The 16,496-nt window shown below is 35.7% G+C and overlaps 1 protein-coding gene across 1 annotated transcript in view; it reads right to left on the bottom strand.

Annotated features, from left to right (window-relative positions):
- Positions 1-9,906: 9,906 nt before the first annotated feature.
- The window catches only part of SREK1IP1 (SREK1 interacting protein 1), a 6,834-nt gene continuing 244 nt past the window's right edge, over positions 9,907-16,496 (bottom strand). The window contains exons 2-5 of the mRNA XM_010174380.1: positions 14,853-14,900; positions 13,158-13,298; positions 11,543-11,621; positions 9,907-10,096 (exon numbers count right to left, since the gene is read on the bottom strand). Of these exons, the coding sequence (XP_010172682.1) occupies positions 9,907-10,096; positions 11,543-11,621; positions 13,158-13,298; positions 14,853-14,900 (458 nt within the window). The remainder of the gene's footprint in view (positions 10,097-11,542; positions 11,622-13,157; positions 13,299-14,852; positions 14,901-16,496) is intronic.

The following is a 16,496-nucleotide window of genomic DNA, read 5'->3' as shown; positions in this document are numbered from 1 at the left end:
TGTCCAGCTTCATGGACAAGAGCCAAAAGAAGCTAAGGAGACATTTATTTCTGCTACTGCTCAAGTCCTGAGTTGCTTCAGTGTCACAAACTGTTTGTTTCTTGCTCTTCTGGGACTGCAGTTCTTTGATGTATAGAAAATTTCTGCCAATTTCCAGCCTAAACCAACTCTTGGACAACTAATACCAATTTGTTTGCATGCTTATATTACCTTTTAAGTGCTTTCTTTGCTGTTATTATCCCCTAGTATTTAGAGGGGACTATACCCTTATCAATTTGCATTTTACTAATTGAAAAGTCAAGTTTTTCTGGTTTCCTGTAAACATTCCTACAGCAGTATCTTTAGAGTGAAAATGCCTTCCTCCTCAAAGACTGAGTAAATAGCAATTTTCTTCTGGTTTCGAGTTCCTTCAGTGACTGTTTACTGAAACAAAACTTAATACAATGTAGTTATCAAATTTAAGACAGAAAAAACGTAGTAAATGAAGGCTTTGTTCAAGAATACAAAAGGTATGTTTAAAGCATCCAGAAAAGAGCAAAAACATCCTTTAATTTAATAATATGAAGTGTGTGATTTTTTAAAAAAAAACTCATATTAGGAATAGCTTATTCATTTTTAGCCATCAGATGAAAAGTAATTTACACATATACTCATTTCAAAATGGAAGATAAAAATTTATTTCTTTGCTTTTTCTTCCTTTAATTTACTTAGCTCCTGCATTCTCTGTGTTAACCTGGAAGATTATTTTTTGACATCTGGGAAAATTTAAAGAAATAATTTGTACTGTCAGCATTGAAAAGACACCTTTAAATCTTTTTTGTGCTGCAACTAAGAAGAAAAGTAATAAAGCTTCTGAAGCTGTGTCAGGGGGAGGGGAGAGAAAGTTGCTGATCCTAAGAGCAACACACTTTTGGCCGCCTTTTTCCAGACTGCAACCATTAATCTCTTTCAGTCAGGAGAAGATGCAGTAATAACAGAAACAGCAATTGCACATGGAACAGATCTGGCAGATGTTCTAGAAAGAGAGCACTATTTAAGATTCAGAACACTTCAGAGATTTGGAAAGGTTTGGCAAAGCAAATTCCTAGAATTTAAATGTAACCGAATAGATTTCCTTAAGAAGCCAAGGTTATATATCTAAAAAAATATATATATTTCAAAGGATGAAGAGTCTGCTTTTTCTCCTTTGAAAGAAATATTCAAATTCTCATTGGTACCAATCCACAAAAAGACTTTTTTTATTAGATTCCAATCTTTTATCTTTCTTCCAGTACCTTGCATTCCTAGTCCCTGGCACAAGCAACCTAGTCTCTTAGATAGAAAACTTCATCCTCCTCATCTTCCCTACTTGTTTTATTCTGAAGTTGGGCTTAATACCACAGGAACTTCTTTAATTTCAATACCTCACTAGAGAGTTGATCTAGATTGAGGAAGAACCGCAAAGGGAAACTTAAGTATCCTCTAGTAATTGTTTGGCAAGTTAGCCTTCCTATAGCAAACCACCATGTACTGGTTATCTAAATACAGAAATAAAATTCTTCATATTAAGAAAGTTTCCAAGATAAATGACCAGATACTTCTGAGGTCTGTGAAACACCTACCAGCATCTGAGTTTCAAAATTTTGTTTTAAAAGGTTTCTATTACATATTATCTGAAGCCTATTTGAGACAGCTTATTATTAGTGTTCCATATTGGAGGCTTCCTGTCGTCTTCAAAAATACATTATTTTCCCTGTAATGGTTATTTCTTGAACATTTCTAAAAACCAGGTGTTTACAAGAATAAATATCCCCAGACTCCTTGCATAAGCCCAAGTCAAGAGTTTAACCCATTCCTTTCTAAACATAATGCGGAAAACTGAAGCCTGTGCAGTGAATTTCATGTACCATAATGTCCCATATACCCATATTTCTTACACGTATGGAAAAGGAAAATCTTGCTTTACTGCACTAGTTTTGACAAGTTTGGGGCATTTGTTGTTGCATTGCTGACTCTCTTTTTTTTGTTTGTTTGTTTGTTTGTTTTTTTTGTAATATTCCAGAATTAAATTCATGTTTGTTAATGTAAAATTTTAAAAATTAATGTATTCAGATCAAATAATTAATTTTGAACTGAATCTTTTTCTTAACAAGTAGAATTAACCTCCAAATCACAGAAAACTTCCAGACTAATACAGGTCAACTGTTTCAGAATAGATGCTCTCCCTGAAAATGGAAGAAAAGAGAGATAAGACTGAAAAGATTGATAAAGAGAGAGACAAACAGGAAGGATTTAACAGCTGTAAAGAATTCCTTGGTGTTGTCCTTTGCATACAGTCTTTACATACAGTCCAGGATTAGTTAAGGCTCTTTGTCTCTTTGTGAACTGACTCTAAAGTTTCCTGAAAACTAGAGCACTAAAATTTTGTTCATTAAAAACATTAGTTGCTTCTACCACCAAAATAATTTCCATTAGGTTCACAAATCTGAAAAGTTGTTCACAAGTCTGAAAAGTTGTTCACACTTGGTTTGGCTGAAGAAACAGCTGGTTTTTTATGGACTTTAATGAACTTCCTGTAGGAGGACAAATGTCTTACAATAGAGGAAAATGAGTAATCAGTAGGAATTTAAAATAAACACTACAAGCACGGAGAACAGCTTAAACTAGTATTTCTGTTGTATTTAAAACAGTCTTGAAAGTCTCTTCTCCCAAGATCTGGGTTGGATACTACATCTATGATCAAATATTTTGAAATAGATGCACAAATAAAAACTGGCTGCTGAAGCTGATCAGCTGTTCTTGTTTGCATTGTCTTAGGATCATCTGTCTTCACTTTTAAATTAATGTAGTGGCGTTACCCCCCAAATAAGCTATAGTTATGGCTTTTTGAAGTAAGTCTTAGGAGTTCTATATAGATAAACATTGTAACTTGGGATCTGTATCTTCAGAATATCACTGCATACTATTGTTGTGACAGTTTGAACTAGAGAACATATAAAGGAGGCTTATAACTACTAAGCTTTAAAGTGCAGGGATGAAAGGATGCTAAGGCAATATTCAGATACCGTTATTATACAGCATGTCTCTTACAGCTTCATTTAATTCTTTATTGAAATTCTCTGATAGTCAAAATTCTGCCAGGATATTTATAAACTATTGCACTAAGTTAAAGCCTCAGGAATATTTATGTATGATACAGATAAATAAGTATTAACCATTCTTCTTCACTGGTACACTTTCTCAGTGGAACAAATATTTAGCTTATACAAAAAACCGTAAACAATAGTCACGTTTTTAATACTATGCTATAGTTTAAATAACTCTACTAAATAGCCTGTTTCTATTACAGATTTTTATCCTTTATTGCCGTTTACTCCAACATTTTAGGAGAATATTTGCATTTCTAGATACACATTTCCCTCTGATTTTCTTTCTCAAATAATTTAATTTTTTAACACAAAAATATATCATACTCTTGACAGGAAACGATTTTCCTGTACTAGATAATCAGTTTTAAACTACTTACATCTTTTCTGTCCTTGTACTTACATTTCTCTAATCCCTTTGGTTTCCTCATTCTCGCATCTCTTCTGCAGTGGCTTATTTTCTGCTACCCCTACCTCACCTCATATTCTTCTTTATCCCCCTGATATGCGAACATATAAAATATAGTTAGATTTATTCATTTATTTTCTGTATTAAGAATTAGATTTCAGAAAATAAGCTTAGCTTCATTTTGTCTCTGTGTTAGGTGGGAAACTTTAAGTTTAGATCGTTTTGTCTGTGTTAAGTGGGAAACTTTTACAATAACTAACAAGCTGTTCCACACTATCAGCAACGGCCTTGCGGTGCCTGGTACGCGAGCAGTCTGGAGCAAGATAAGAAGGAACTGGTGTGCAACACCTGCAGTCTGAAGCAAAAAGCCAACCTTGTTTTGTCTAACGGTCCACAAGAGTGCTAACAAACACCAACAGGAGGCAGTATGCAAGCGCGAATGGGAGTAAACTTATGTTAAATTTTCCTGGAACTAATTAGCTTAACCCATCCTAAATTTAATGAATATGTATGTGTGTGTACTTTAAATAATGCCTTTGTAAAAGAGTGGGTGCACAGGGCCTTTATGGAGCGATCCACCCTGTCGCCCGCCGGTGAATAAAACATACCTGCTTTATAACTCTCTAACGAGTTGTAAGGTTTGATTCCGCAGATCACTCCAAGTTCATCTTCATGATTGTTATACTAGAATTCCTTGGGAATGGTTTCTGTGTTCTGGCATTTTTATTATAGAAGCATTTTTTGGCACATTTTTCTATGCATCCTTGTTCTTATTTATTGTGATTTGCAGCTTAGAATTCCCATTCATGCCCTTCTCGGATACTACTGCCTTGAGGCAGACAAATTGTGGTAAGAAGCACCAAGTGTGTGCTTTGCCGAAAAGAGCCTCTGAGATACAGTATTTTTGAGAAGATAGGTGAGTTGCCAAGACATGGCAATGTCAGAACTACTTTCTAAGAGCTTCACTGCTGGCTCTGCTGTGGAGACTGCAGGGCACTACTGAATAATCAGTTGAGTGAAAAGGTTTGTGATAACTGACATTCTGTTCTGCATACATACAGACCATGCCCTTTATTGACTGGGGAGAGAAGATGTGAAAAACTGCAAAGGATGAACTGCTGAAAATGCAGCTCAGAAGTTCCTGAAACTGATTATTGTATGAAACAGACAAGCACAATGTCATATTCATTATTCAAAATACTCCCGAGAGTGACCTGCAGCTAAGACATGCTTTGTTGTTGTCAACTGGAAAAGCAGAGAGTAAATACAGGGTTCAATATGCATTGATTATCTCAGCAGCTTTGATCTCCTTAAAAGATCAAACCTGCAAGGTTACTCAGTCTGTTCCAAGTTTTTTCTAGTTATAATTGCCTTGGTGTAATTCTTAGCCATATTATGTTTCTTCACTATGATTTATTGCTGAAAGAAAAAAGAAGACAAAACCCTTCAGTTGCAGAGCTGTATATTAATGTTGTATCACTCAATTTATTTGTCTTTTAGTTTTAGTTCCACCTTTTGGGTACCTAAGGCTAACACTTTCCTTTGTCCCTCATTTATGCTCCCTTGCAGAATGTGCAAGAACCAATGTAGATCATTGAAGAGAGCTCAAAATACAACAAAATAAGTACCTGACTAACCTGCAGAAAATACTCCGCAAAGACTCTTGGAAACAACACAAGCTGACACTACCAAATGCCATAATCTAAAAAAATAAACACCTAATGAGTGGTGGTGTAATATTAATACAAATTTTGATGGTAAAGGAGCATGTAATGGTAAAACAGAAAACTAACTTTAAATTGTTAAATGACCAGACATGTACACATCACTTTTCTAACCCTGCAAACTAAATACTTCTGAAGTTTGAGATCGTGAAGGTAGCAAGTATGTTCATACTGTCCTGGTCTTTGCTAGGATAGGGTTAATTTTCTTCTTAGTGGCTAGAAAGCACTGTGGTTTGCTTTCAGTGAGGACTGTTATGAGAACAATGTCGATAGCTACAAGGACATGGTGCTTGGGCATTTTCCAAGAACAGAGGACTGGAAGGGGGGGCGGGGTGGAGAAGAAAAGTGTAGTAGTTAGTAAAACCGGAACTGACAGTTGGACATGCCAATAAGATATTCCATATCACATATGTCGTGTTTGGTATATTAACTGGGGCTGACCAGAAAGCAGAGGATTTTTCACTTTTTCTGGTATTGTGATTTCAGGGTTCCTTGTCGCTCCTCTGGGATCATTATCAGCGGGTGGTGAGCAATTGTACTCTGCATCACTCATAGATATATATACAGTTGTTATCATTATGACTCATATTATTCTTATTTTATTTTTACTCTATTAAATTGTTCTTATCTCAACCTACAAGACTCCTTACCCTCACCCTTCCAATTCTCTCCCTGATTCCCTGGGTGGGAGGAAGGGAGTGGGGGTGGCAGGGGGCTATGAGTGGCTGTATCTTGTTTGGCTGACAGCTAAGTTAAAATATCACATATTGATAAAATGCCTCTAAAGATGATGAAAAGTACTAAGCATGGAAGTGTAACTTTAGCAAAGTCTAAAAAGTTTATTGCACTACTGTTAAACCTCCCTGCCAACCTGCTAATTAAGTTTAAAATTATTTTTAAAAAATTGTTACTATTTTTAAAAATTAAGTTAAAACATGTTATACAAACTTATTTGATTGTTCTGAAAATAACTTTCTATTGCTCTAGGTACATAAAGTACATACACTTTACATCATGAGACAAAAGGGTTTTCCATGCTGCAGAGAATGGTGAATCTGTAAGTTTCGTGCTACAAATGTGTTATTTCCTTTAGCTATTTGTAAAACAATAACTTAATTCAGCTTTGTGATTTCAGCCTTTGCTGCATTTTATAGCACAGTCTGTTCCCCAGCTAGTAGGCAAATTGTAGATATGCACATTTTTCTTCTGCTATCTGGGAAAGAAGAGTGAAGGAGACACTAGGTATCTCCTTTGTTTCCTGGTGCCTATTGATAAGAGGTTGATTTGCATTTCAGAGCTTATTGTAAGGCACATGGAGGTTGTTGACTCTTCATTATTCTGTCCATTTGGTATGCCCTTCCCTTAATTTATTTTCTTCGTTCCACCCCATATACTATGCATATCCATTATTTTTTGCTTTCTTTCTGAAAATAGGCATTTCATCAGGAACTGAGATAAACTGACACGGAATGATAGTCCTTGTTTGTACTGGCATCACCTTCATACTGTAAGATCTTTGGTGCTTGCTGAGTAGCAGGCGTACAGTCAGTATCTTGCGCCTGTACAACCACAGTAGTTACATCAGGCACTGCTCTTGAAAGTGGGATTCATGAAAACTGAAGCTAAAAGGAATTGACAGGAGTGAAAAAAATAGATGCATTTTTAGTATCAGAAGTCTTGTTTTGATATTTAAACCTGATGAACGTGGCTTCTTTTTCTGGAACCAGAGTAGGCATTTTGGTTCAAGCTGAAACTCAAAAGAAACAATAACATTTGTTACAACACACCAGACTCACTACAATTATGGCTAAACCAAACAAGAAAACCAATAATATTTATTTTTATATAACTTTTAAAGATTAGCAAATATTAACTTGGCAGAGAACTGTTCACTGCAGCATCTCCCTGATATATTAGTTAATATACCTGAAATTTTGAACACTTCTGTGGCAAAATTTATTGACTTTAACGAACATCGCTGTAAATAAAATGGAAATACGGACTGAAAAATAAGCTGACACATGACATTCTCTGCATGAATTGGAAGAACAGTGACATTTAAATTTTTCAAATTAGAAAACCCTTTTTCCGCTATGAAATTCTACACACGCTAGTAATAAGTGGCAAAAAATTGAAATTCATGCCTTACACTCTTGTACGAAATACCATTGTAATTACCACAAATAGCTGCTGTAATGATACACGAAAGGTAATTGCACTATCACTTAGATAGGTAATCTTTTCATCTCAACAATTAGAACTAGAATCTAAAATGGCTATTTGAAAGTACACAAAAGTATAAAGAACACTACTAAAATATATACCAGTTGCTTTTCTGAATCTTAAGCCTCTATCCATTCTCTAATATGTCATTAAACATAGTTTGATGGATAAATCATACTTATGCATAGAGTTATACTAACTGTAATAAAGGTTGTTTAATAAACTCTTCAGCTATTCTGGTATCAAAAGCTCAGTAAAATTTCCCTTCAGTTCCTTGCCTTCAGATTAAGTTTTCAAAAATCCAGAAACAAAGAAGGTAACAAAGTCCCATTCCCCAGAGCTGGCATCATGGGATCACTGGGCGATCATGGGAGAATTACAAGCGAGTTCTGAATTCCCCTAACTCCAATAACGCTTCCAATCTCATTAGGGGGAAAGAAAAAAAATCACAATGCGTTGTGTTTTAAGCTGTAGCGTAATTAAATATTTCCTTTGGCAACAGTACTGGCTGAAGTAGCCCACAACTTCCCTGTTGCTCTGTACAGAACGACTGGCTTAGAGAACTCAGTCAAAAATAAGCTCTTCCAGCCACAGCAACAATAAGGAAACCAGAGTGAACAGTTTAACAGAATCTGTTAAATTAAGACTTATGAAGGAAATGTTCTTTATACCATGCACAGGTATCAGCTAATTAAGGAGTCCAGTCTCTCTTCAGTTATATTATCCAAGTCCATCCCAGAATTCATGATATATCAACAGGAAAAATTAGATTGGACCTAAGCCAGTAAGAAAAATGCAGATGCTAGGACTCTCGCCATCCTCTACTGAGAGACCTACATAGAAGGTTGCGGATTATTTCTCTTTGCTCTGTGGCTTCCATGAGTATTTTGATCTTTAATATTCCCTAGCACAACATCTACAGCATGAATTGCCCAATAACAAGGGTACTAGTCTGAGATGTAAAAGTTTGAAAGACAAGAGTTAGAACTAGGTATGTCATTTTCAGGCCAAATGCAGTAACCATTAAAATACTATAAAACATTCGGTACTGATTTAATGCTCTAATCCACTACAGAAAACACAGGCAATGGATATTATTGTTAAGAAATTTTAAGTGTTGCTCTTCCCCATATTTTCACTCCCATGAGACTTAAACGTCAGTTGTATGCCAAGCTGCTCAGGTGGAAGCAGTTCTGTGTCTAAATAAAACAAACAAACAAACAAAAAAAAAAAAACCCCACATGCATGACAAGCATTTTCAAGAAGCTGTAAATGTAGACATTTTGAGATTTAGACATTTCTGAGGTAGGATTATACACTTAAAATCTGCTCAACTCAAAAGCATCAGTCTATCTTGAACCTGTACCCTACCACAGTACAAGATATGAATTGGATATGCCAGAATTGTCATAAAATTTTGACATGCTTAACATTGTCCCCAACAGCGAATAATAAATTTTGCTACCAGCTTTAACATGACAGATTACTTAAATTCCACAAGAGGTCTGTCTGTTTGGTTGCTGTTGTTGATTTTTTTTTAACTTTTCAATGAGAGTTTTATTAGAATGAATGGAGTCTTGTCAATTGTCAGTCTTTTAGTTTTCTGTTTCAGTTGATGTAGGCATTAATCACCACATACTGTATTAACACAGTTCTTAGAACTTCGGAAACAATCTTGCTAAACAGTCATCTAGTGTTAGGAAATGGCACTTCATGTCAAAGATGAAATGGCCATAATAGTAAAAGAACAAAACCTAGACAGAAAGACTTGGAAAAATTAATAGCTTTTGTTTGTTTTTTGTTTGTTTTCAGATTCCTCCCAGTGTTCCTGCCAAAAGAATATTTAATTGTGCTTCACAGTCTACAACTAGATCAATTTTCGAAGATAACTTTGAAGGAGCAATCTCTTCTAGCTTCTTATTGCTCATTCTTTCTCTTCTCTGGACCCAAACACGATTTCATATTTGCACTTACTGATTAACATATGTAAGTAAAAAAGCTTATGCAAAACATATTTATTTAAACGGTAACATAACAGAAAATCTCACTTGAATTTCCAAATTTCATTTAACCATTCGGACATTAAGTGCATTGAAGTCCAAATCTTCATACACAAAGACTTCCAAACTGAAGTTTACGACATCCTAGAATAAAGGACTCCAAACACAATTAATCAGAACTGAACTAAGAATAAGAGAGAAGAACGAGATAAACTTGCATGGTTTAGTACTAATAAACTTGAAACAGAAGAGCAGATTTTTTCCCAAATGGTCCATTTAATAATTTGAAGCACTGATATTTGCAAATAGATTTCTTAAAAATATATATATACCATTTTAAAACAACAGCATTGCAAAGCATAAATTTGATTTGAATGGAAAAATCACATTTTCTGCAGAAGTGAATGCAAAAATAGGTCAGCACCTCAGTCACTACTAGAGCTGTCTGAACTATCAGAAGATGAACTCTTTTCCTTTCGTCTCTTCTTTTTCTCCTTTTTATGATGTTTTCCTTTCTTAGATTTATTCTTTTTTTCCTTTTCCCTTCCTTTTTTGTGTGATTTTTGTTTTTTTGACTTTGGCCCATCCTCTTCAGCTGCACTTGATGAGGAAGATCTAGAAAAAAGTATATAGATACAAAAATTGATATGTAATTAAAGAAGGAAAATGCCACAGGAGTAACATCATTTTTTTAAAATTTCAATATTTATATAATGTCACAAATCTAATTTGGTGTAGAATTCATACAGTAGCATCCACTGGAAAGCTTATGATATCTCAATTTGCAGTGTCTGACCAATGACTTTTCTAATTAGAATACTGTGCCAGAAAAGCAGTATGTTTATAATACAGATTAATTAATAATGGAATAGGCAAGTTATATGTTTTTCAGCCTTCAATAAGAAAAAGACTAAGAGCACAGACTGACAGAAAAATGAAAGTCTGACAGTAAGATACACCTTCCAGCTTTTAAAATATCACATGATCAATAACCATGCCTTCAGACAAATCTTAATATATTATTTCTCTCATGCCAAAATCTAAGAGAAATGGTTATGACAAATTTGGATGCTGCAGCTGGTAATACTGGTCTCTAACCAGAATTGCTGAGTGATAACATACACAAGGGGAATTAAGATGACAATAAAAGTCACGATCATTATACTCAAGAGGGTGGTTTTGTGCTACGGTCTACATGATTAACTATTAATTACTTGCATGTAAAGACTACCGCCAGCAGACTGACTCTCTTCTACTGTCTTAATAAGTGCAAGTTAGAGCTACACTATGTAAATAAGGAAGGGGAAAAACGCCAATACAAGAAGTGTTAAATCCTCTTTCTTTATTTCTGAAAAGTATCTTACTGTGGCCTCCAAATACATTATATGTTTCCTATCTCCCAGTGCAGTTCCTGGGACATAGTCTCATCAACAGTCCTAATGACAAACTAGTCTATAGTGTCATCTTGAAAAAAAAAAAAAAAAAAAGCAGGCAGTTTATTCAACATAAATTGGTGTTAGGACATTTTCCTTTGAAACTGGACTAACATTTTTTTAGGCTTCCAAAATAACAGGAACATTAAAACTCAACAGATGCTAAGCAAAACTACAGAAGTTTTCCTTTTGATAGTTATGTGTTACTCGGAGAGTGTGTGTGGGTCTAGAGATGCACATGTGCACACAGGAAATCTTAGGGTTTCTGAGCTGCAGGGAGGCTTCTCCATGCAAGCTAAACTGGGGACCAACCCCATAATCCTCCTGGCTCTTTGTTCTTTTACCACCACATCTTGCCTAGTGTTGGATAGTCAGATAGAACACTGCTTTCTCAGACCTGCAGCTTGCTAGAGCTTTCTAGGCTTCCATGGTCCTAATTCCACAGCCTGTGGCGTTACCATTACTCAAAGAAGAAGTTCTTCCTGGAAAACAAGCAGCTTTTCAAACCAAGGACGTACTTGCAAATTATGTCGCATCAAAAGAAGCAACATTTTCTGAGAAACAACCTACACATCAGAAATATTTCTAAAATTCTGTTTTGAAATTAAAATAGGTGTGTGATAGTTACCTTTTCCTTGGTCTCTTTAATTTTGTTTTTTCTTTGCCTTTTCTTTTTTGTTTCTTTTTTTCTTCCTCCTCATTTAAATCTACAGATAAAAAGTTACAGCTTACAAAATGCTTGTTTGAATTAAGATGAGCATTAAAACAGTGACTTCAATAACAATGTAAAGTTACTACAAAATTCTTGTTAAAAGTTTTTCTTTTCCTTCCTCCAAATTCTGGTCTAGTATGCTAATTCCAGAAATATTTTGCAGAGTAGAATTTTTTATACAATTTACATTCTAATGACTTTAATCTAAGCACTAAGAATGAAGGAAGGCCCATAAAAAGTTGTGACTTTTCCTGCAAGTTTACATCAGCTTTAGGTTTTCATATCTGTTCTGTGTTTTAAAATACTTGCCCAATCCTGAAAACAGGTCATTTAACTAGAACATACAAAAAAATAATATTCCCATAGGCTCAGCTGAATTACTTGCACACACCCTCAAGTCACATGTCACAAATAGCTATGCCATAACTAAAATAAATTTGAGTTAATCGCAAATATACTGTCTACAAAAATTGTTGGAAGAGTCACCCCTATCTGGTCATGTTTGTTTCCTGCACTAACATTGTATATTATTTTCACATTTCTCCTACAAGCAACATTTTTATCACACTGGATGAAATTTCTGACCTTAGACTTAGATATTACAAGATCAAGTAAACAGCTGTTTTTCCCGCAGATATCCATCTTCCATCTGTTTATGGTCAAAAAGCCCCCTTACTTTCAAAAGTACATAGTAAGTGGGAACAAGTGTTTCCAAAGAGACTTGTTCAAAGAAAGTTGCAGTACCAATTCAGCACTCCTGACAAGCAGACTATCCATTCCTTTTGAAGTGTTCCAACAAATTACAGGGTTCTGTCTGTCCCTTCTCCTTCCTAAATAACATCTTTAGTAGGAACTGAATGTCAAGTCTGGAATGTGAGAGCAACAGAACAAAACATGATGTTTCAAGGGGCACGGAGGAAGAACATTCATTCACTTAAAACATGCTATGGTGGAACAGCCCCCCTTTCTTACTTTGGGGAACAGCCTCTTTGGAGTCCAATTCAAGTACCTGCTAAATAACACTTCTGTTCTCTCTCTGACAAACAGATGCTCAGACCTTCCAAAGAGAGAACAGCACTTCTCCAAATACGAATGTTTAAATTCAATTCGCTAGCTGTTTCAGTCAAAACTCTACTTAGAAACCAGAGAGAAATTCAGCTATCATTTCTCAGTAGCATTAAGAGTTACTATCAACTTTAAGATGTTTAAACTATATGCCATAATCAAAAGATTAACTTAGAACATCCATGTCATTTTCTCCTAAGCAGCGTCTTAGTGACAGTCTTACAATATTTTGTTTTCAGAAGCCCTTTTTGAGATGTTCCACACTGGTACATTATGCATTTCCTATGACAGGAATTAATAATAAGAAAAGATGTGGGTATATCAAATCTCTCTGAACACATGAAGCAGAAGATCTACTTTTAAAGCACAGGCTAAAAGATAGTAGTTATCAAAAGGGATATTTCTAGTACTTCAGAAGACCATTATTCAATTTACTCTGTAAGGGAAAAAGAAAGCAACACCTTACTCTTTTTTTCACGCATGGCTTGCAATCTCTGTAGTTCTTCTTCCTCACTGTCTTCACTGCTAGTGCTGCTAACATCTAAAACAATATCTCTTTGAGGATCTACTCGGAGGAAGTTTCGACATTCAAATGTCAGATGACCAGCTGAACAAAACAAATATTCAGAAAGAAAAATTACAATTTACAAAAAAATATCAGGAACTAAAGAACATCCATTTTAGTATTATTCAGTTTTGAGAAGTTAAAAAAGGCTAGGCTGCAATGTATGAGCAAGGAGGGAGAAGTCTTACTTTGAAAAAGCCTCAAAGAATTTTGATAGGTTGTGCAATGTTATTCCATTTAATAGTGCTTTACTACAACTCTCTTATTTCTGTTAATCTAAAGATTTTGTCCAACCTTTACTTTCTATTTTTTTAGTGTTATCAAATCTTTCCCGAAGAAATGACCTAAAAGCATGAAGTGAGATATTTAAGAAACTACAGCAAGCGTGTAATACTGCTCTTCTTGTCAGTGAAACAGAAGAATCCTATTTGCTTAGGAGACATAACATTTAGCAAGCAGTACATGATACTGACTAAGCTGGTACCTGACTAGTATTTTTAGTTTTCTAGGTTACAGCTCAATAATCATGAACAGAGTTAGAAACCTTGTGCTGAATACACCCATTGGAATAATAAAGAGAAGCTAAAGATATGGTTTGGGAGAAACTAAGCTAAAGACACAGGAATGCAAGTAGCAATTGCAATAAACTCATCTCCTTCATATCAAAATACCTGCATCTTGAAGACAGAGCTTTCAGGAACATAAATACAGGTTATGTAATTTAACTACAAGTTTTCTTATCTTCCAGGGAGCTTTTGATACTTACTGCCTGTAGAAATGAAGCACTAAATCTATACTGATATTCATGTTCCTTTGGAAGAACAGATACACAAAACAATTCATTGATAAAATTTGTTGTGGACAAAGCCTACAGTGAAAGAACGAAGCAAGATTTTTCCCCCTCAGCCCACATAACACTTAAAAAAATAGATTAAATCACTCTGTGAGAAGTTCAACACAATTCACTGCAAAACAGTGTTGATGCCTCCATTGTTCTAATAATAAGAGTTAGCAATTAACAATTAAAATCTTCACTAAGATCTGTCTCCATTCATCATGAGAGTAGCCACAGACATATGATCAGAGCATAATGCAAAGCACAAGCTAAATGCTAACTACAGAATTGTAAGTAACAAAACTAACTGTTTCTTGAAATATAGAGTGCAAAGAAGTGTGTTTTCTTAGCATAGATGATCATAAAGATTTTAAATTATTTTTTCTGCCTGCCTAAGTTAGCAGGGGGACTCAGAAGAAGCACAAACGCTAATCTCAGTAGGTATCAAACACCATGCTTTCAATTCCAAGTTTCTCAAGTAATTGTATTGCAAATGTATCATAAATGAATACAAGAGCATACTTCTTTTTTTTCTTCCTGAGAAACTCAAGGGTTTTCAAAAGCAGCAATAGGTGTGAGAAGCCAGAGAATTAACAGGAAATAAATAAGTTTTTAAAATTATGGCAATTTAAACTGACAAAAAGTCTGAGCAAAAACTGAGAAGACCTCCTTTTTATTTTTGCCCCCCTCCTCAAAAGGCAGTTCCAACATCATAAGTTGAAGAAAACACCACCACTTCGTATTGCTTACTATGGACTTACGGTAGCCACACTTCTTGCATCCTGCTCTGATGTTATCCTTATTTCCACCTGAGAAAGAAAATTTCATTAATTAAGTGCTGCTAAACAGAACTATCAGGTTTGCTTTAAACCTGGCTTGATAATATCAATACACAGACAGGAGTGATCACTCCTCAGAGTATTAAGTACACTAAGATCTCTTAAATAACAGTGAAACAGTGGATTTCTAAGGTCATTTTCCTGTGCAGTACTCTATTACAACAAAATTGGCTAGTATGAACTGCTATAAACATTTAGTTTCACATAACTTGTTGACAGATCCTAATTTGATTATTACTTTTTCATTATATTTTTTAATAACTATTCCACTTCCCTGAAAGTTTATGCATTTGTTTAGTTACAGTATGAACACAGTAATAGCTATCTGACATTCCAGTGATCCATAACTGCACACTGTAAGTGTACTTATAAATTCTAGCAGTGCATGGAGGTTGACAGACAAGAGGTAAGTAGATAGAGAACATGGAAGAAAGCGTCAAGAAGCAGGGAAAAAAGTATAGCTCTATCTTACAATCTCATGTCAAAGAAATATTCAAAACAGCATCTGCTTGTTTGCTACACCTTGGGACTAGAAAGCAAGATCACCTTACCTACCTACTGTGCCACAGCTTTTTGAAATATTCAGTATACTAACTTCAGCCCTACTCTGTAACTGACCTGTAGGTAAAGAAATAATCGGTATTCCATGCAAGGGAGGTCAGTACAAAATCTCCTGTATTATGTGCAGGTGCCATTTATCAGGATTTCAAATAGAAACACCCAGCAGATGGCAAGAATATCGTCACCAAATACTCCCACCAAATTCCTGAAACTGAAATTTTATTACTACTTTTGGCTTCAAGTAACAACATTAGAAGTAGGGTTTTAAAAAGTTTTAGACAAAGTTTTAAAAGATGAAAAGCAAACAAATTACTAGAAGCTTCCTTTTCTCACTCCCTTCTTCTCAGGTGTTAATCCGCAAGAAAATTAACAACAAACACAGCAACAATCATTACTAAGGACCTGATTCATCCAGTGGCGCATAAGAATGCAAAAAAAGCTTTGGAAACGTTTGAACACAACGATGAGAACCCTTCCTCAAAGAACGCGTTCTAGAATGGGCACAAGCTTATTGTGGTCTTCTCTTAAGAAAGAGAAGAAGCTGAGCAGAGCTCAGGCTTGTTCAGCTGTTCTCCAACCAAACACTCCTCTGTCTCAGGACAATGAAAAAATTACGAAGCTTGGGCAACACGTTCAGCTAACACGGATCTAAATAACCTGCAAACAGCAGACAGCATTTCTGCCCATCCTCTCGCAGCATCGTTCTCAACGGCTCTATCTCAACAATAATCTAGCAGGACACAAACGTTGATCCAGCACAAAAAACGAGGAGGAAAACCAAGTCTGACAACAGCCGTTCTTCGGATCTAACTTTAAAGGAGGTGGCTCACACCAACAGACCACAGGAGCGGAGCACTTGGCCATTGCTCATACAAATCACTGGGGAGAGGCCCCGCAGGCCTAGAAGGAAGCGACGGCATGGCCGCGCCCATCAGCGGCTGGCCTGACCCTGACCCTCTCCCCCGGCCGTGTCCCTCCCGCTGCCCCACCACCATCAGCTGGTTT

The sequence above is a fragment of the Antrostomus carolinensis genome, unplaced genomic scaffold, assembly GCF_000700745.2.
Source record: "Antrostomus carolinensis isolate BGI_N321 unplaced genomic scaffold, ASM70074v2 scaffold10608, whole genome shotgun sequence".
NCBI classification, from domain to species: Eukaryota; Metazoa; Chordata; class Aves; order Caprimulgiformes; family Caprimulgidae; genus Antrostomus; species Antrostomus carolinensis.
Note: the sequence above shows the minus strand (reverse complement) of the source record. Positions and strands in the feature narration are given on the sequence as shown.